This window comes from Myodes glareolus, chromosome 5 (genome assembly GCF_982192425.1).
Source record: "Myodes glareolus chromosome 5, mMyoGla1.1, whole genome shotgun sequence".
Taxonomy (NCBI): domain Eukaryota; kingdom Metazoa; phylum Chordata; class Mammalia; order Rodentia; family Cricetidae; genus Myodes; species Myodes glareolus.
In genome coordinates this window covers 25293739-25314218 of record NC_142030.1, presented here as the reverse complement: position 1 = coordinate 25314218, position 20480 = coordinate 25293739, and the positions used below count along the sequence as shown (strand labels likewise).

At 41.6% G+C, this 20480-nt stretch overlaps 1 protein-coding gene across 1 annotated transcript in view; it reads left to right on the top strand.

The window, feature by feature from the left end:
• LOC125412279 (regulator of G protein signaling 5) overlaps nt 1-20480 on the top strand; it is a 40928-nt gene that overhangs the window by 12985 nt on the left and 7463 nt on the right. The window contains exons 2-3 of the mRNA XM_048452949.3: nt 9041-9151; nt 14314-14375. Coding sequence (XP_048308906.1) covers nt 9041-9151; nt 14314-14375 — 173 coding nt within the window. The remainder of the gene's footprint in view (nt 1-9040; nt 9152-14313; nt 14376-20480) is intronic.

Sequence of the window (20480 nt, the reverse complement as noted above, 5' to 3'; positions counted from 1 at the left end):
GTTCAGAAAGTACCCAAAGCCCGGTGGGTGGGCTGAGAAGTCTGAGGTGGCCATGCCTGACCTTGGTCACTAGGCTATCCCATTTTTTCCTTTAAGGAAAAGGAGCTTTTGGGGACTTGAAGCTTTCTGGAAAATCATTCAGTGTTCCACTTGGCTTCTCTCAAGGAACAATCCTTCCAACATGTAGACGGTTGCTTCCAGTCCTGTAATCTGAGATGGGGTTTGCATCAGTTAAAGGCAGACACCTCTTTTCTGCCAAGTGCAGGGCAGAGATTAAACAGGGGTCGGAGTATTATTTGTGAGCGTGAAACGGACTGGAGATCTGGAAAGTATCTTATGATGTCACAGGGATGGATCCAGGTGGTCACATGACGCGGTTATCCAAAGCAACTGGCTGCTACTCTTGCCTTGATGGCTTTTCTTGGTAATGGAAACTTCTCCACATTTATTGTTACTATTTCCATGGTTTCACCACAGTTATGGTTCATAAATTCTCCCAAACGTCTCCTGTTTGAATATGAGCAATCTCTCTCTCCTTCGCAGGAGCATTTTTCTACTTATAAAAATCTGACTTTTGAATCATTTTAGGTGGACACTGTTGTTTTAAACTGTCCTGTTTGGAGCTCCAGAGGCTCCGGCAGTCGGTCCAGGGTCTGCTGCTTGGGTGGAGGTGTCATCTTAGGTTGAACTTCAAGCTCTGCTGCTCTGGGTTCAGAATCACTATGGACACCGTTCTATCCCTCCTCCCATCTCCGCAGTCCCCCGTTTGCCCTGGTATGGGTGACAATAGGCAGACACGTGCAGCTACGGTGGGGTGGGACAGACTAGTTCTAGAGCCTTAAATGGAAGTATTGTGGCAGCATACAGGGGAGTTCCCCCCATCCCCTTCTTCCTTCTCTCTCTTCTCTATTTTTTGTTTCCTTCTGTGTCTCAAAAGCTATCTTCAACACTACCAGGAAGAAGCTAGATAGTGCCTTCTCAATGATTTATGGAGAAGAGATATGATTTATGGAATGATTTATGAAAGTAACATACAGTTCTCCATCATCACTGACTTTTAAGCTCAGGGTTACAAGTCCCCAAGTCAAAGAGTATTGGGAGTGAGAACTCGTCCTGGGTGCACAGATGTTAAATAAGTAGAGATGCTGATGGCGAAGATGATGACGACAGTGGTCGCAATGGCAGTAATAGCAATAGCTGGCATGTGCAACATACTATTTATGTACCCGGGACTGGGCCAACCTCTACTGTCATTATCTCTCTTACATACTCACAGGAACGTCTTCTACCATCTCCTAATTCATCCTCATTTCACTGGTCAAGTTGTTGAGCCCCAAGGTTACACAGCTTGTGTAAAGTTGCTCAGATAGTAAGTGACTATTGGAAAATAAGGTGATCTACTTGAGACCAATTCTAGGTTGTTTTTGGTAAGTAACCAACTATATTAATTGTTAGTTGTGGGTGGTCGTTTCTCAATAACCTGGCAAGCAAGACTACTGTAGCTACACTGTCTACCAAACACTTAACAAGCTGATGAAAAGTGTTTATATAGTTTATTTCACAGTATCAATAAAGTTCCAGGTGTTTGTGTTTAGCTTACACCCTGTATGAAAGATTCACTAGCCCACAACAGGGTAGGAGAGTTGAGATTCTGATGCCCTTGTGGTTGATATTAGACAACGAAAAGCCTCAGAGTCAATGACGGGACCTGGGGCAAAGCAGGTGTCAAGCCGCAGGTGCCATCCATTGGAGTAAAGGGTGACGTGCGTCTTTACAGACTTGGTTTACCATGAACAAAGGATTCACAATAGGCTTACCAGTCCGAACGAGCCTCACTCCTGTGACCAGAGAGAGACCATTATTTGTAGCAAACATTCTGTCCACAGTGATCTTGATCGGATCAGCGGGAACTATTATAGATGGCCCCACAGGAGCTGAACTTTCTTAAAAAAAACTTGCTGATCATCACTGAGAAGTAAATCGCTAACTGGAGCAAGTACCCAGTGACCTACACCCATCTCGCACTGTTACAGTCGGAAGCAGGTAAAAGTGTAATGAGCTAACACACTTCATTGTTAAAAAGCATTGTTAAAGAGCATTGTAAAAACATGCTCTTTTGTTTTTGCCTTTTGCTCTCTAGGAGACTTCCACACAAGTAGTAGTGTGTGGCCTCAGAGGCACCCAGCAAAGATACTGCTCATTAGTCTGTTAAAGAAGCAAGCGAGCAGAAGAAGAAACTGCATATGGCCCTGGTTTTTAATTGGCACTCTGATGTTATGAAAAAGTTAGCTTATTTAAACAAGTGTCCTATTGACTACCTACATGCGTGTATGTGTGTGTTTGTGTATGTACATTTGCACAGATGCCAGAGGACAACCTTGGCTGTCATCCCTCAGAGGTTTATTTATTTTTTGAGACAGGATCTCTCTCTGGTCTGTAACCCACAAAATAGGCTGGGCCAACTGGCCAGTGAGGACCTAAGGACCTACTTGTCTCCCACTGTCCCGAAGTGGGATTATAAATACACGCCACAGTTCCTACATTGTCTTAAAACCTAGTTTCTGGATTCTTCATGCTTGCAAGCTGAGTACTTTGTCCACTGGACCCCTCCCCAGCGCTTTGTTGCCTTTGCCTATGAGGGCATCCAGATGACAGCTGAGGTAAGAGCTTGCACACAAAATGGCAATAATTGTTATTAGGTCTGACAGGAAATGGTTGAACATAACAAGAGCTTGAAGGCTGTACGAGATAAATGTGTTTTCTATAAATATGCCATATTTGACAACTGGCATTGTCAATTCCATGTTTCCAACTGTCTTATAGTTCAGAGTGTCATATACTGTAGCCAGTCACACGAGCCTTGGGAAACAGTTGTCATGGCTGCAGTCACAGCTCAGTTCCTTAGCAATGATGGCACCGTATATCTCTTGCTGTCCTTCTCCATCTTTCGCCCACTTCTGTCACTGAGGGTTATTTTATGCAAATTAACCCTAAGGTCATTCACCTAAGGTGCCAAATAGAAATTACATAAATCAGGTAGAAGATGGGCATATATTTTAATGTACCACTCTGTATTAGATGGCTTAAATAGAGGCAATGGGTGGTTTCCTTTTAGCCAGATGGAAGTAGTAGATGCCAGAGTGATGGAGTCTTTCCCTATTCGAATGGCCCGGCCCTGCCTTCTCCCAAACCTTGAGTGTCGATCATGATTTTTAAGTAGTCATGTTCAGAAGAACTCTGGGAGGGGTGGGGGGTAAGCGACGATGGTAGATAACAAACATGGTGTGTGTGTGTGTGTGTGTACGCATTTCCATAGGTATTTATCGCTTTTTGAGGAAGCAAGAAACATATAGTTTTCCACTTTTGTGGAAAGGAGCCTGCAGGGTTTCCTTAGCTAGATCCAGAGTTCTTTAACCCACAGCCGTTGTGATGCACGCCTCTTCATGGCCAGCAGGGGGCATCTGCAACGCAGATTTGGGTTGCATTGAGTTTAACCATCCAATAATAGATCAAGGCTTTTGGAAACCTGAGTTGAAAATGCTGCTCTACACATCCCAAGCTTCCAGCAGAGTGTCTTTCTTTGTGGATGTACTTGAAATGTGTCTAGAGTCCAGGATTAAACCTGCCTGTGATTGCCAGATGCATTTTAAGCACAGGCCCCCTAAAGGCCCCTCTGTGTCTTTAACATAGTCAGATGTCACCTTGCATTGTTTTCAGCTTTCTGGTCTCCTTAAAATAATAGCCTGTGTGAGTGATGTGCATAACTGAATCTGTGACCCACTTAAGCCCTGTTTGCCGGTTTTCTTCTCTCTCTCCATTTTCTTGTTCTTATTTATGGGACTGGAAAGCTATGCAGGGCCTTGCCCATGCTAGGCAAGCACACTCACCACGCTTCCACCTCAGCCTCACACCTCTCTATCGCCAGTGACTTTATAGGGAGAAACCGAACTCAGTCATTTTATGGTCCTTGCAGTTGTCTGGTGGCTTTATGTCTCCCCAGTCAAATTAGTCGACTATGATTTGAAATAGTCATATCCAGAAGATCACAGGAAGTTGGGGCGGAGGCATAGCTGAAGTTGGTCGCTAACAAACATTGGGGTGTGTCTGTGCATTTCCATGGGTATTTATTGCTTTTTTTTTTTTTTGAATCAAGAAGGCACATAGACTTTTCCCCTTATATCCCATCATCGTTTTCAATGATGGAAAAAAAAACATCTACAACATAGTTTGCACGGTGTACAATTGTGCCCTTTGGTGTTGTTCCAAACATCACCCGGGCCAGAAACGCCATCTTAATCCTTGAAACATCTAGAATCCGAGCTTCTCTATACATTCTCAATCACATTGTCTCCAGTGCAGTTCTATTTCTAAAGAGGCTGAGTGGTTTCTGTTTGTAGGGAGTCCTGGTGCTAGCCTTGCACACACATGCATCTGGAGGTTAGAACTTGGAATTCCAACTCCCTGGCCAGCGTACCCACACGGGAGCAGACTGAGCCTTGCACAAGGCTATGACTGTTCAGACCAATGCAGCTTGAAGTCGCTGGTGTGACTCATCTCTAGAACTATCTTCCCCCGAGCCTGCAATTAAACTCTCAGCCAGGCGTTTCCAATTGATTTTATTTCAGAACAAGTTTTTGTTTTTGTTTTCCCCCACTTGTAACACAAAAAAATAACAAGAGAAGGGGGGGAGATAGACCAAAGAAGATACAAATCATTCCTTGTTAATCAGCATTAATGTAATTTAACCCGGGAAAAATGCCTAGTGTGCAGTCAAAGAAAGCTAGAGATTGTGGTTGGCGAGGTAAACAAATTAGAGTTTTCCTCTCCAGATAGAGATGCTTATGAAACCAAATTAATGTCAGATGCATTCAAGTTTATCATTAAAGGGGAGGGGGAGCTAAGTCGGCAAGGTTGAGCTTATTTGGTTTTCCTGTGGATTTGTGCTATTCACACACTTGTGTGAGACTCCCTACGGGAAGGAAGGCAACCGAGGTGAAGCCGTTTTCCAGGAACTCTCAAGCCGTGTAGCAGCTCTGTGTTCTTTCTGTTTGTTTTGTTGTTCTAAGATGTTTAGTATTCAGAGTGGCTAGGACTCCACCATTTGTCAGCTTTGAACGGTTACCGCTTGATGAGCATAAATGCGATAATAATCATGCTTTTCTGTGTGGCTGCAAATGGATAATTAGGTCAGGTGACTTCCCGCTAACCTTCCAATGTCCTCTCCTTCAGCCTGTGTACTAAGGCAGGAATGAAGTGCTTCACAAACAGTACTTTCGCGTGCGCACACGCACACACACACACACACACACACACACACACACTGAGGCAAACAAGAGGAAAAGAGTACCTGGTATTCCGGTATAGTTGCCAGGTCTGAGAAGGGAAAACACACACGAACATGTACACACGTGTATATAGTGAGTATCGTACATCTCAGGGTGGCTATGAAGGGCAACCCTAAACTTCTCCTCTACCTGCCTTTGCCTCCTAAGTGGTGGGGTTACCTTTGCCACCACACGCAGTTTAACTGGCTCCGCGGGTCAAACCCAGGGCTTCTCACATGGGAGGTGAACATCCAGCCAACTGAGATTCATCCCCTGCCTCAAAATGGGATTTTTTAAAAATAGGTGATGTAAACAGCCCTTCTCTAGATCACTCCACACACAAAACCAAACCCACCGAACAAATGATATAGAGAAAATCTTCCTGGGGTTTTGGGGACGCCTTTGAATTGCCTTTTCTCTACCTTTAACTCTTTCTTGCACTCGTGCCCAATATGCGACAGGCTAGGTGCAGCACGGTGTCCCTTGTCACCCTTCCATTGGGTGACATGATAGCCTCGTTTAATTCAGCAATCTGATCTCTATCACATTTCATGAGCCAGCAATTCATTCACGGCCTTCTCTCTGCTCTGCAAGACCAGTCAGGTGAATATCGCCAGTTTGTGAGGAACACAAAAGGTCTCGCTCATTTGGGTGATGACTGGCCATTCTCCAACTCTACCTCTGCTTCCTCTGAGAAGTCCCCTGGACTGTCCTTAATGGGGACTGGGACTTCCTCTGCAGGGCCTGTTCCCTTCTGGAAAGCCCAATGTAAGATCTCAATAGGCTATAGGCACCTAGACAGCAAAGATCACAAGGCCTATGGGTGTTCGTCTGTTTACTATGTTCTACCTAATACAATAAACATAGTAAGTTTGTAAAATTAGTAAGACACGTATGCATGAATGGATATTTTAAAAATGCCCAATTGCTTTGTTCTAACTACCCTCTAATACATGACTATTACTCGTGCATAGGAGACTATAAATCAGTATCTTTCTGCCTTATGAAAGAAAATGACTCAGATAAAGCAAAAGAGAAAAGGTCAAAGATATAGAAGTGGGGGGGGGGAGGGAGAGCAGGAAGCCCCCAAACTTGAGTGCTTATCACTAGTGTTTATGTAAGTGTTGGTGGGTGTAATGTTGTGTTGAGGTCAGTGTTTGGTAATAGCTCTCCTTAGGTGTGCAAAGGAAGAGGTATGTGGAGGCCAAGAGGTGGGGACTCTGTTTACCAGATAATGTAGAGAGAAGATAAACCTTGTATCTCTGACCGTAATGCTACATATTGACCAGCAGAGGGCAGCTCCAAGTGCTGCCTACATTTCCCAACCAACTCCCAACAATAATTTTATTCCAATTAATGTAATATGGATAGTCTTACTTCCTGAGTTAGAATGCTCGAGGAAGCTTTCGTGATTTAGAAAATAGCCTATGTAATTTTTGACCCCTCTATTTGGTGCTCTAGGTAGGAAGCAGGTTAAACCTGGCTGAAAACAGCGATGATGCAGCTGAAGCTAACTTTGCAGAAGCAGAAATGTGTCCAAATGCTGTGCCTAGTGACTCACACATGTTAGCACCTTTAATCATCACAAAAGTCTGAGAACTGACCATTTCATCAGTACCGATTTCCAAGCCAGAGAAACTTAACATGAGATAATTTAAGTAACTTGTAGAGCCTGGAATCAAGGGAGAGGTATCTTATCCAATGTGTTATATAAGACCCACCCATCAGAACACTTCCAATTTCAACCACAATGCTTTGTTCCACTGAGCTCTACTTGATGTTACAGAGTGCTAGGGCTAGCTTTGCTCACCGAGAAGCTTCTAGAAAAAGAATGGAAGTGAAGAGAGATAGGAATGAAAAATATCACAGAGTTAACTATTTCTAAGTCAGTTGCAGCATCGTATCTTGATCTCAAAGGAAGTTCGATGTAGCAATTGGAGATCTGTGGGGTTTGTAAGTAGTTACAAGACCGGGCTTTTTAAACTTTGGCTTTAATATATGCATAGTTATTCATCTTGGCCATGTGTTTCACCTCTTTGTCATCTCTGTGCATTAATTAAAGTATGTTTGCACTATCAAAATCCCGCCTGGTTACAGCGTGACCCCACATAGCTCTTTAAGGCTTTGCTGATGTTTGACACGGGCTTGGAGACAAACGTTAACAGATTGGTAAGAAACAAAATCAGGATAATTTTAGTTCACCATGACAAACACTATTGAATATTTGCCAGGTTGCCAAGCAACAGTACAGGCACAAAGATTAAAAGGCACTTAAGACTCAACTCCTACCTTTAAAGGGTTCGTCTATACAGCTTGGAAAACAGGAGCAGATCAATAACCATAATGCAGTACAATGACTCAATAAACCCTATCTTAAAAATGCATGTGGGATGCCCCCGTGACAAAGGAAGGGCAATCTGTGGTGTCCTGGGAACTCATATCTGAGATTAGGATTTTAGGGCTGACGAGATGTCTCGGCTGGTAAACACGCTTTCAAGACAGCCCAATAACCCGAGTTCTATCCCTAGGAACCACAACAAGCCTGAAGCTGTGGCTCACATCCGCAACTCTGGCACTTCTACGATGATGGGAGGTGGAAACAGGAGAGTTACCTTGAATCTCCCAGAGCATTGGGGTACTCAGAGTAGCAGAAACGGAAGACTTTCCTAAACAAGGTGACAAGGTGGCAGGAGAGAACTAACTCCCAAAAGTTGTCCTCTGAACTCCACAAATGTGTTTTGGCAAATGTGAACACACACACACACACACACACACACACACACACACACACACACACTATAGGTACATATATGTATGTAAAGAGATAGATGATAGCTAGATTGATAGATAGATAGATAGATAGATAGATTAGATAGATGTATATACAATTTCCATGGTCTGTTTAAAGTATAAAAATAAAGTATAAAATGAAGGTGGTTTTCTGCAAAAATTGGCTTTAAAACTAGGTGAGAATCTTCACATCCTGTCCTATGATGGAAGATCATCTGGAATTCTGACCATATCTGCTCACTAAAATGCTGACATTAAAGGACTATTAAATCTGTAGCCCAACTACTGGAGATTCTTCTCCTCTATGAAGGCTGCTGCAAGGAGGATACTACAGCAGCTATAATGGGACAGTGAGCAAGAATTTTTAGCACAGTTCAGCCAAAAGTAGTTTAGTTTTAGGATTGGAAATGGCTTACAAAGACATCTAGCATTGCTCTGTCATTTCATAGAAAGGGAACAGAGATCTGTCAGTAAAAATAAAATCAAACTTAGTTGATGGCCAAAGCCAGAGTCTTCAGGAGATGGCTAGGCAGTTCAATTAGTAATTACATATTTGAGAATTCTGGAGACAGACTGATCAGACTTCGCCACAAACTGACTGGTTGAGATATTTAAACTTCCTGTCATTCAGTTTTCTCCTCTGTAAAATGGGAATAAGACTGGATTACTAATCATATGGAAATTAGAAAATATGAATAGAACATTAAGATTGGAATGAGATAATACAAATTAGTTGGTGTCTTCTAAACACTACTGTTGGAACTTGGGCGTCCTATTTTCTACCCTGATGTTCATTTTGTTGTAATAGGAGTGGAAGGAGCAAATGAGGTTCTCTCAATTTTCCTTCCTCAGATGCAGAAAGAAATCACTGTCTTAGATTTGTGAGCTCATGTGTCATTCTTGTTCCCTGACATCTTTCCTTTCAGGGCCAAGGAGATCAAGATTAAGTTGGGAATTCTACTCCAGAAGCCAGACTCTGCTGTTGACCTTGTCATTCCATATAATGAGAAGCCGGAGAAGCCAGCCAAGACCCACAAGTGAGTCATGAATATGGATTCCTCATCTTTTCCTCCAGACAATGGCTGTTTTTCCGTGTACTACACTGTCATTCATCTCAGAGAGTCAGTTCATAAATATTTTATTTTTTTTAACTCCTCCATGTATAGACCATAACATTAAATATTTGCAGAATGAAAAGAAATAGAACCTTGCCTCATCTTTGAAAAGATGAACTACACTTTATAAAGTGGCACCAGCCCCTCAGTTATTGACTGTAAGGGCAAAGCATCTGATAGTTTATTGGCTGGAGTCAAGTAACCCTGATCCATTAATTATGAGCCCTGCACACTCACCAAAAAGTAATAGCCAAGCTTTTTCCTTGGAAGGGAAATGCGAGCAAGATCACACTAACAAAAAGGCAGACAATTTAGGACTCAACAGTTTCTTCTTGAATCTATAAGGTTCCCTTCCAGGTTCAGCAGAAGAGAAGACCCACAACTTCAGGGCAGGTTGAAGATTTGCCTAGCTGCTCCCACTTAATGCACACCGAACATTGTTTTCCCAACTCATAAAAAACATACTCCCAACAGGGATTTTACAGCCCTCTGAGTCTCAACTTCAGCTGTGTATATCCTCCCCACCCGCGCCCTTCCATCAGTGTAGGCATGGCAGGAAAGCTTGATTCTACACTCATGAATCCGCTTACTTTAACTCAGTAACGCCATCCATACCATCACATGGTCCATCATCTTCCATTAGCTCCCTAGACCCTTACTGTTCAGACAGATGCTCTCAGTCTTCCCTTTATAGTAGAGGTACCCATAGAAAGGAAGAAGAAGGGAAGCCAGAAAGCTAAAAGGATGCCAACTCCTTCATTATGCCACCTAAAAGCGTCAAGATCACAGACGTGTGGGAAAAGTACAGGAGTTCTTTTTAACTTCCATTTCTCTTCCTTAATTTAATATTTGTATAAATTGGCCAACCCATCCTTTGTCCAAATGACCTTCAACTAAATATGGTTGATTGACTGGAAGATGCAGAACTGGGTTATTCTGTTTTAAAGTCATTTTCCATCATCCTAAGTGGATATTTCCATTTTCCTCCTTTTATTACTTCAAAGTGTTCCCAAACCGGAAGTGAGGCATAATTGAATTTTCTACATTTAAAAAGGAGAAGCTAATTGAATGTGAAGCCCGAAGCCGCAGGCTGCCTGTACTAGTAGACAGCAAGAACCACACTGCATAGCCAGCGGGTCAAAAAGTCTATTTTGAGGCAAATAATGTGGTAATTATTGATCTGTTGGGATTAACATTTCAAATGTAGCTCTCTATTTCCTGCTTTGATCTGTTCTCTAGAACACCACATAGACACCTGAACCACTTGGATCTTACGGAGTCAAGAGAGCTATGGTTGGAGAAACCCAGGGCTGACATTCATTGACCTATTTGTTCTTCTTGACTTCTCTTCCCTCTCTTCTTCCAAAAATATTGTTTGTCTTTGAGAAAAAGAACAACCCCTCTCATCCCCAGGGGCTGCTGTGTGTGACTGCTGCCTTCCTCCGTGAACTGAACAAGTGCCTTTTGCAAGGGCGCATGCTCTGCTCTGCCTCTTTACGAGGGCAAATTTCTGGGCTTTTAGCCTTCAGGGAATGGCCTTGCTCTTCATGAGCTCAGCCAAACTCATATCTTCACTTACATATTGCTCTGTATTTTTTTAACCTGATTTATTTTCTGAGGAGAAAATAAATCTCTTGATTGAACGTATGATTAGCTTCTCTCATCTTCTTTGGGCAATGACTTTGAGGAAGTACTTTCTATTTTGTAATATATTTTAACTTTTCATCTGACTTTAAAAAAATGAGACCCTGGAAAACAGCAGAAAATAAGCTGTCCATAGTGTTATGCCAAATTCCAGATTCTATTATTACTTGAGGATTCCAAAACTGGTCCTGGGTCTTCGTCCATTAGGAGAAAACAAGTATTACTTCATGTTGGAAAAAATTCTCTCCCTCATCCTTTTGGCTCTTACACATTTCTCTCTCTTTGCTCTCATTGGATGATGTTTGCAGACTTTTGTCTGCTCTGTCAGGCCTACATCCTTGATGACGGGGCTGTTCTTCAGGCTGGGTGTCTGACTTAGCACAGACTTGACCTGTTTTGTCTTGGCTCCCTCTTTATCAGGACTCTCTTCCTTGACTCCTGGCCCTGTCTTCCCCTTCTCCCTTCCTTCCTTTGCCCACTCTCTGCCTTTCCAAAGGCTCTGCTGCAGGGCCTCAGAATGAATAATAACCAAAATTTGTAAGCTACATACATTGAGGTTATAATAGCATTATGGTTTGTAATATGCGGAATTACAAAATGTCAGGGGCAGACACTCTTTCAAGCAGGCTTTTATACTCTAAATGTCCTTCTTTGACATCTGTTATCAATTTTTAGCTGAAAGTATTGATATTATTGTGTTTACTTTAAACTTTAAAACCCCAGAATGACCTCCACAAATGGCTTGTCCAAACCCTGGCTAGTGACAAACAGTCGCAGCGTGGTATCCTGTGTGTTCCTGTACCTGGTTAACTGTAGAGTGAGCCTTCAGAGGGAATGTGAGCAAATTTATGGATACAAAGAAAAGGCATTTCAAAAGTATGTAACATATTCACGGTGCCAAAAGGCCATGGGAGAAAGGACACAAGAAATGGGCATGGACTTGAGCCTTTTTGTGCTCTCTAGGACAGTAAGGAAGAAGAAAGCAGGCGCTCACAAATGACATCAATGAACTCAAGGTTTGTTCTCTTTGTCAAAAGCAAGAACCCGGGAAAACATGATCAAGCATAATCAAGCATGTACCAGACACTGTATAGATCACCAACTAAACCAAAACAAAAAGGAAACCAAAACTATAAAATCCAGCCATTGGTGCTGCCAAGTTAAATTCTTCCCCAAGGCTAATATTGACCTATGTTGCCAAAAGGTGTAGCTCATGTCTCTGTTCTTTCAAATCTAAATAGTGAGTCATCTGTGGTTTTCAACAAAGCTCCCTCTGGGTAAACGGAGCCAGATTTTGGTTACCTATCAATTTGGCCCCTGTTTATTGAAAGAAGTCCTTCACAGTATATTTTGCTCATGACCAATCATGAATTGAGTCTTTATCCAATGGCCAACAGATGGGAACTCTAGATGAGTTACTTGCCTTGTTTTGATGTCCATATGTAGGCCCCAAATTGAACATATTTTCTTCGTGTTTGCAGCCAACCTCACTTATTCCTTCAGACTGATGCTGTAGGAATAAGAAAGAATGGAAAGTTCTCTAGGAAGGATACCCGACCTTGGGAGGGGTTGTGTGTCCTGTTAGCATATGAATTGCCCAGCAAGTGAAAAGCGGTTAGGAGTGGAAAAAGCTGTTGTTTCCAAACTGATGTGGTCACTTCCTGAATCAGGTGGTATTTGCACTGAACATTATAAAACACATAGTCAATCACTCCTATAAATGTTTATCTTGTTTGCCATCTGAGCTAGCTTCCTCTTTGTCACTCACACCCACACAGGGAGAGCTCTGTACTCACCCTCCGTGGTCAGCAATGACCTTGCCAACCGGGATGCTCATTGGTCATTTAGATCTGCATCTCTCTTGTTTCCAAAGAAGTCACGCTTAATGAGGGCTGGTAAATTCTGAGAATCAGGACAGGATGAACCTGTTACCTCCTCGACTGATAATCAGAACACTGGGCTACATGCCGTGGGGGGACCTGTCCTACTCAACTATGTCCTTAAATCAATTTGGCCTAATTTCACCCCCAAGCAGGCTCGGCACATGTCCCTTTCAGGAATTTAATCTTGGTCGTGATGTGCTGCTGATATTGACCATTACTTGGCTTTATAATGAGACCGTTTGGGACAAATTGCATCTGGTAACATGTGTAAGTCAGGGCACCTGCTCGTGGCATTGCTTCTTCCTGTATGCCTTTATGCTAACCAAAGAACAAGGGCAGGAAGAGCTATTTCATTTTATAAAACTGTTTGTAAAATCAGGAGGCTCAGGAAGCCCAGGCCTTCCCTTTGCTCTGAGTTAGTTTCTATTGTCTCATTGTATAACAGTCTCTTGATTCTAAGAACATCTGGACTTGATGGTTGTCTGCTATGTGTAATGTACTAAACACATTGTAAACATGTACATGCAAAATAATATATATTATTCCTATATGTAATATATATAATTCCTATATAGAATATAGGTTACAGACACACACATACACAATACACATACAAGTGTGAATTGTCTCAGTCACTAAACAACCTAAGACCTTGGGGATAAAAACACGTCTTCAACTTCGTCTCATAATAAATGTTTTGCCAGTCTGCTTTAATTGGATGAGAAAGACCAAATGTAGTCATTCAAGGGTTCAAACTCGGTGAACACAGGAAGATAAAGTCAGCTCTTTGCCCTCAGACAACAGCAGCTCACCTTTGTGCATTCTGATGAAAGAAGAGAATTGGTGGTTAACAAAGTACGGCTGTGGGGTTTCTGTGGATGCAGATGTTCAAGGAAAAGCAGTCAAGGCATAAGTTATATCTTGGCGACTAAACCTTTTGAGTCAGTGTCTCCAGCATTTAAGCTTGATATTCTGACTTAGGAGATACTATTGCTTTTCTTTTGGAAAAAAAAAAACTTCGATAAAGTGTCTCTCTATATTAATTGTAAGGAGAACAATAAATAAATATAGATTTTATGTTTCAACCATACTTCTAATATGGGACAAAATCAAGCTGACTGGCTTCTATTAGTCTTAGTGAGATGACTTTGGCATTGGGGTGTAGAATCAAATACCATGTCTATTAAGTCAGTAGTGAAACTTCAGATTAGTTTACCTTCTGTGATGGGATGGTTGGATTTCATTAACACATATTTGAAATAAAGATCGTCTTTGGACTCACTCCTATGGAATATATAAGACTGTTAGACATGACCACAGAACAAATAGACTCCAAAAAAGACCTGTCTGGTCAGATTGTTCAAAAAGCAATAAAAATGCACTGTAGATACCAGATAGCCAACAGCTCATCAGACCCAACGGCAGAAAATAATCCTTCTGCCCTCTCCTGACTGTTGTCTCGTTTCCATCTGAGAAACCAGGATGGAGTCATTGTCATGCATGTGGTTAGCTTCCTTCTTACGCTGTCACCCTTCTCTGTCCTTATCATTGATTTAGGCCCTCGCTGGACGAGGCCCTGCAGTGGCGCCATTCCCTGGACAAGCTTCTCCACAACAACTGTAAGTTCACGTGGTTCTCATGAGGGTCAGAATGGGGACAGACACAGAGTGCCTTCATTCTGCTCATGTCCTTCTCCAAGTGGTGGTCTGAACACGGAGAGGGCATCCTGAGGCTGGAGTTGTCCAGTTGGCCAGTAGGGAAAGTGTTGCGGGAATACTAATAGGTCTTCCTAATAAAAACCCAGAGTCAGATATTGGGGTAAATGCTGAAAGATCAGAGAAACAGAACAGCCAGCCACCAGTGAGACTTTTTACCTCTACTGAATCCTCAGACTGAAGCGGGCAAGATCCTGTGCCCACAAATTCTCAGAATGAGTGCCCTGAGCTCCTGTCTCCTCCCGCCTTATTATAATCCTCTCTCCACCCAGTCATATCACTCCTGTCTCCACCTCCCAAGTGCTGGGATTAAAGGCCTGTGATCCCAAGTGCTGGGATCAAAGGTATGAACTCTGTTTCTCTTTTAGACTGATTCAATCTTGAGTAGCCTAGGATGGCCTTGAACTCACAGAGAGTGAGTTCTGTCCGCCTCTGTCTCCCGAGTGTTGGGATTAAAGGTGTGTGCCACCACTGCCTAGCTTCTATGGTTAAGTAGTTTAGCTCTGCACTCTGATCTTCAGTCAAGCTTTCTTTGCTAAATCACAAACAACGTATCACTACAAGAGAGCCACCATAGGAGCATGTGAGGACAGGTGTTTGGGTTTTTGTTCCTGTCTGTCCCAGTTTTCTTATGTAAGCCACATGACATGGATTCCTGGTTGAGATAGGTTCTCCTCCAGTCCAGGCTGACCCTCAAATTCACTGTGTGTCTGAGGATGACCTTGGACTCCTGATCTTCTCCCTCCAACTCCAAAGCACTGGGATTGCTAATAGGCATCACCCTCCCTGTTTCTGTAGCTTCCCCATGTTCTTGTAAGTGAGACAGATAAACCTCTCTTGCTTTGCCTCATAGATTGAGAAGAGCTAGAGTTAGTCTTTGAACAAGCTCAACCTACTATCTACTGCTCTCGTGACCTAAAAGTGCTATCTCCATCCTTGGCCAACTATCTTCTCAATCAGCTTCCTCTTTTATTAGCCTGCCTTTGAGAGCTTTATTTGAGATGCAACAAAGATACACAATCTCTTTAAGATGAAATACATTGTTCTTAGGTCTTTATCTACTGATGTTGTCTTTCCCGAAGAGCTAACCCCAATGGCAAATACCTAGTCTTCCTTGGACATTTAGAAGGAATCGTTTGCTCTAAAGTCCACAGCCATTCATCAGAACACCTTTCCTGATGCCTGGTACTTTCTGTCTTGTTGTTTTCCTTCCGGGATAGGCCACAAGCCCATCGACAGTCAGGGTCTGGTCTTTTTCTTCTGGGCAATTTTCAAAGATGAAGTGAACAGTCTGTGGGTAAATACATATCTGTTGGCTGATTCACCCTAAGTTTGTGACCAACTTATAATATCCAACTTACTTCTTTGCATCAAAAGAACGGAATATGAAATTCTGTTCGATGCTTAGAAAAAGAAATGGGGATTTAAGGAGTATTTCTTATTAGTGCTATCAGGAATAAGAAGAGTCCAGTAGATGACAATGACTGCATGGTAGATTGTATTTCAATATCTTAAAACAAATTTCTATTTTTATCTTATGTGTGTAAGGGTTTTTCCTATATGTACTTATGTGCACAATATTTATGCCTAGTGCTGGTGGAAGCCAAGAGAGGGTGTCAGATCCCCTAGAACTGGAATTATAGATGGTTATGAGTTGCCTTGTATGGGCAAACTCAGGTCTTTTGCAAGAGTAGTAAGTGTTCTTAACTACTGAACCACCTCTTACATGAATATTTTCACAGTTTGTTGATGTTGGAGTAACTTCGGCTTACAAGCAATAAACCCAGCGGCCTCTAATTTTTGAAGCAGAGACCAAGAGTCTCAACTTGAAAAATCTGAATCACATTCACTTCTGATTCTCTTTTGAAGGCTTTTTTTTGCCTTATGTTAAAGAGAGTACCGTGTTCTGATACATAACATAAAGGTATTCAGTAAATATTGTTTTGAATGAATGAGCAAATTGAGTTTGCATCTCGGGACCTAGAAATTCCATGAATGTAGAATAGCCACATATTGCTTCTCTAGGCTGATGATGCTGAAATGTCTAGATGCTGGCATAGAACTATCTGGGCATACCTGGCCTTCTAGGCTTCTTCCTTAGAAATAACTGGAGATTATTATTTCTAAAAAAAAAAATATTTGTATTTGTTTTTTTCTTCAGTTATTCTGGGGCCAACCACATTTTGACATGGTAAGCTGATAAATTATATAGCCTAGATAGTGGTATTTGCTGCTGTTATAAAGAAATAAGAGTTAATGGAACTATATTTTCAGAATTCTTTAGGGGAAGATAAATATCAATGTGTCTGTCTACAATTCTTTACACTCGCACTAATTCTTAGGGCCACATACTCATCCATTTTATTTTAAAGGGATGGTGGTTATCAGAATAAAAAAGACTAAGGTGGGAGCTAAGCCAGAAGGAGATAATGTTAATACTTAACATTGTTGAGGGACCAAAGTCTTTCCAATTGCAGACAAATGGTTATCTTAGCGTGAACTTGAGGTCTGAGGATTTCACATTAATGTTTTCTACTTCTCAGAGGAGAAATTATGCTTATATCTATGCATTTGTTCATATATATATATATATATATATATATATATATATATATATATAATTTCCTCAAAGCAATAAATGGCAAATCATTCAGTATCTATTTTAGCCAATGCTTTCCTTAAATGTCATACCTATCCATTCAAACTAGCCCCATCAGTGAAAGGGCTTAATGTACGGTGTGAAAGATCCAGCGGAAACAAAGAAACTGTGACTTGTAAGGCAAATGAAGCTATGAGTAAGGTTGTCTGTTATTACTGTCTGTCTGCTGCTTCTCCATTATATTTCTATCACTCTCTCCTCTCTGATTCTCCTTTCTCTGTGTCTTTCTTACTGCTCTATCTCTGCTCTTTATATCTCCAGTTATTTCTAAGGAAGAAGCCTAGAAGGCCAGGTATGCCCAGATAGTTCTATGCCAGCATCTAGACATTTCAGCATCATCAGCCTAGAGAAGCAATATGTGGCCTGTTACCTGTATATCTGCCATTATGCTTCATGGATTACTGTAAATCAAGCTATGGCTGTCCAATATCTCTTATGACATGCTCTTTTTTTAATTTACTGAAACTAATAATCATTACCAGAAATAATGATATTAACTGTGATTGATGCAAAAACAAGTAAAAAAAAAGGCAGATACATTGAAAAATGTCTTACTCGAAACATAATGATTCCTTTCTGCAGTCTTGACTTGAGAAATTTAAGTGATTTAAAGTTGAGCATGGTGGCTCATATCTGTAATTCAATCACTTGGATGTGTGAGACAAGAGCATTGATATGAATTTAAGGCTAACTTGGGACACATGGTGAGTTCTGGACACATCAGGACTACAGAATAAGACATTAAACAACAACACTCACCACATACACACATTAAAACTGAAGGGGTAGGGGTAACATTTTTGCTGATTCATAAGGAATATTTGGAAATTTTTGTGTTAATATAGGCCATTGCCTCTCAGGGTTGATAGTGTTACCCAAGCCTTCATTAAATCAAAATTTTCTATAGTAGAAATAAACTCAAGCAGGCTGCTATTCAATCTTTTCTTGTTAACAAGGACCTACTTACTCAGATTTATTTTTCAATTATTTTATGCATTAGTAATGCGTGCACACACATCTGTGTGTGTTTGTTGGGGGGAGGCCAGAGGGCAGCTTCCAGGAGTTGGTGCTCTCTCTTGTCACTGAGGGTTCAGGAATGGAACTAGCTCATCAGGTCTGCCAGCCCATGCTTTCACCAGCTGAGCCTTCTCACTGGCCCTAAAAATGATTTTTAATCATTTGGGGTCTTTGACTTTTTTCTTAAAATACACCACATTCTTAAAGTTTTGTCTTCAGTTCTGAGAGAGAAGCCATCTGTTTCCATTTGTTAGGTCTATAGGGCACATAACAGCATGTTGATCTTTAAGAAAACAAAAATAGATTGCACATGGGAGCTTATATAACTCCCCCCTAGCACTGTCGGGGGTATGGATTCTCCCACATGACCATTTTTAAGAGCAAACAGGGATAAAGTCAGTCTGTGGCAACACAGTTTTTATTTGGGTCCTCTTTTCCCAAGGGTTGTAAAAGGTCAGAGTATTTCCTCAGACACCCCTGTGGGCTGGACTGTCCCTCAAGGCACAAAGCAGCCGGCCCAGGCTCAGCCTTCAGTTTCCATCTTCACAGCCTGCCTTGGCTTCCTCTTCTTTGCCTTCCAGTTTTCTTCCTTCTGTGTCCTGGTCCACCATTCTCATCATCTCACTGATGGACAGCCATGATTTCCACTTGTGACAATGATAATAATGAAAGTGGTATGAAAGATACTTTTATTCATGTATCATGTATGCTTTGTTCATGTGTGTGTGTGTGTGTGTGTGTGTGTGTATAGTTATTATTGTCTGTCCATCACTTCTCCATTATATTTCTCTCTCTCTCTCTCTCTCTCTCTCTCTCTCTCTCTATCTATCTATCTATCTATTTATCTATATCTATACACACACACACACACACACACACACTAAGAAATTTGCATATATTGGTCTATTTAGTGATTGCAATCATCTTGAGACTTAAGTGTAGCAACCATTTCTATTTTTCAGGAAAAGAATTCATTATTCCAAGAGCTAGGTAGCTTGCCTCTGATGTTCAATACTGTAGCAGTAACAAAATTGGGGTATTTACTTTTCTTTAAAGTTCATGCTCTTTGGTCCTGTGGGTTGGAGGGATCTGCTGATTTCATAGTTCCCTGAGATCCACTATTAAGAATTGGGTGCATATATTTGAGGAGGGAGGAAATGAAGATAGGAAGAACTCAAATAAATAACAGCATCATGGAAAAGATGGCTGAGCAGCAGGTAGTTAAAATTGGTGGGGGTGGGTGGGCGGGGGAGAAAGCGATGTCTCCCCTTCATTGACAAAAATCCTCAAGGGTGAGTAGGTGACAGCGGGGGGGGGGGGAGGTGATGTCATGGATGAGGCAACATTTGGGTTGGCCTTGTAATGGTGACAAGTGGTAGTGTTGAATTTGGCACAAATGATGATGAGGAAAGCCAGTGTGTACTGAATTTCATGAAAATTTGCTTGCCACCATATAAAAGCCACGCGTGAGCTATTCAGTTCTCTACCACAGTCCTATAATACAGCTTTAATTATTGTTTGTATTTAACATACAAAGCAACAGAGGCTCTGTGAGGCTAAATGTCCTTTCATGATAAAGGTGTCAAGATTCACCACTAAGCAATCTAGGGTCTGAAGTCTGAGTTTTGAACCAATGAATCATGCCATAGTTTTTATAAATTACCAATGCTATTTCAATGTCTTCCTTTAATTCATCTCTGCTGAAGTATTTGTTCTAATTTTAATATTTTTAATATTTTATAACAATCTGATTTAGAGTCTTGGATTTGTTTAATGCTCCTACTAGCCTTAAAGGGGTTTTATAGGTGGTTCCCCTCTTATATAAGGCTGTTTCTTTGATTTCCCTAATGTCAAAAATTTCTATCACTCATTAAGGCCAGCTCTGAATTATAATGTTTCAGTGCCATATGATGTATGGGTACCATATCCACAGAATGCTTATGGCCAATCATCAGATAGATACCCAGACATCCCACTAATCAGAGTCCTGGTTAATGGGATGCCTGGGTATGCTGAGAGGTAACTTTAGGCTCTGTGCTGGTTCATATAGGCCCTGACGTGCTTTCTTGGGGTTGTGTGCTCGAGTTCTTACGGTGAAGCCCCCAGGTAAAAGAAGTGGGGTAAGAAAGATACGTGTACCTTGTAAAACAGAGCTATTACCTGGAATCAGAAAAACTCTGACTCAAAAAGGATATGTCCAGGGGTAACAGGAATTCAACAAAAAAAGCCTCCGAGGAAAAAAACCAATAGAAAACCAGAGTGCAGAAAGCTGACGAGGAGTGACTGCAGGCGAGTCTGCTAAGAGAATCCCTAGATACTGAAAAGCTAGTTGG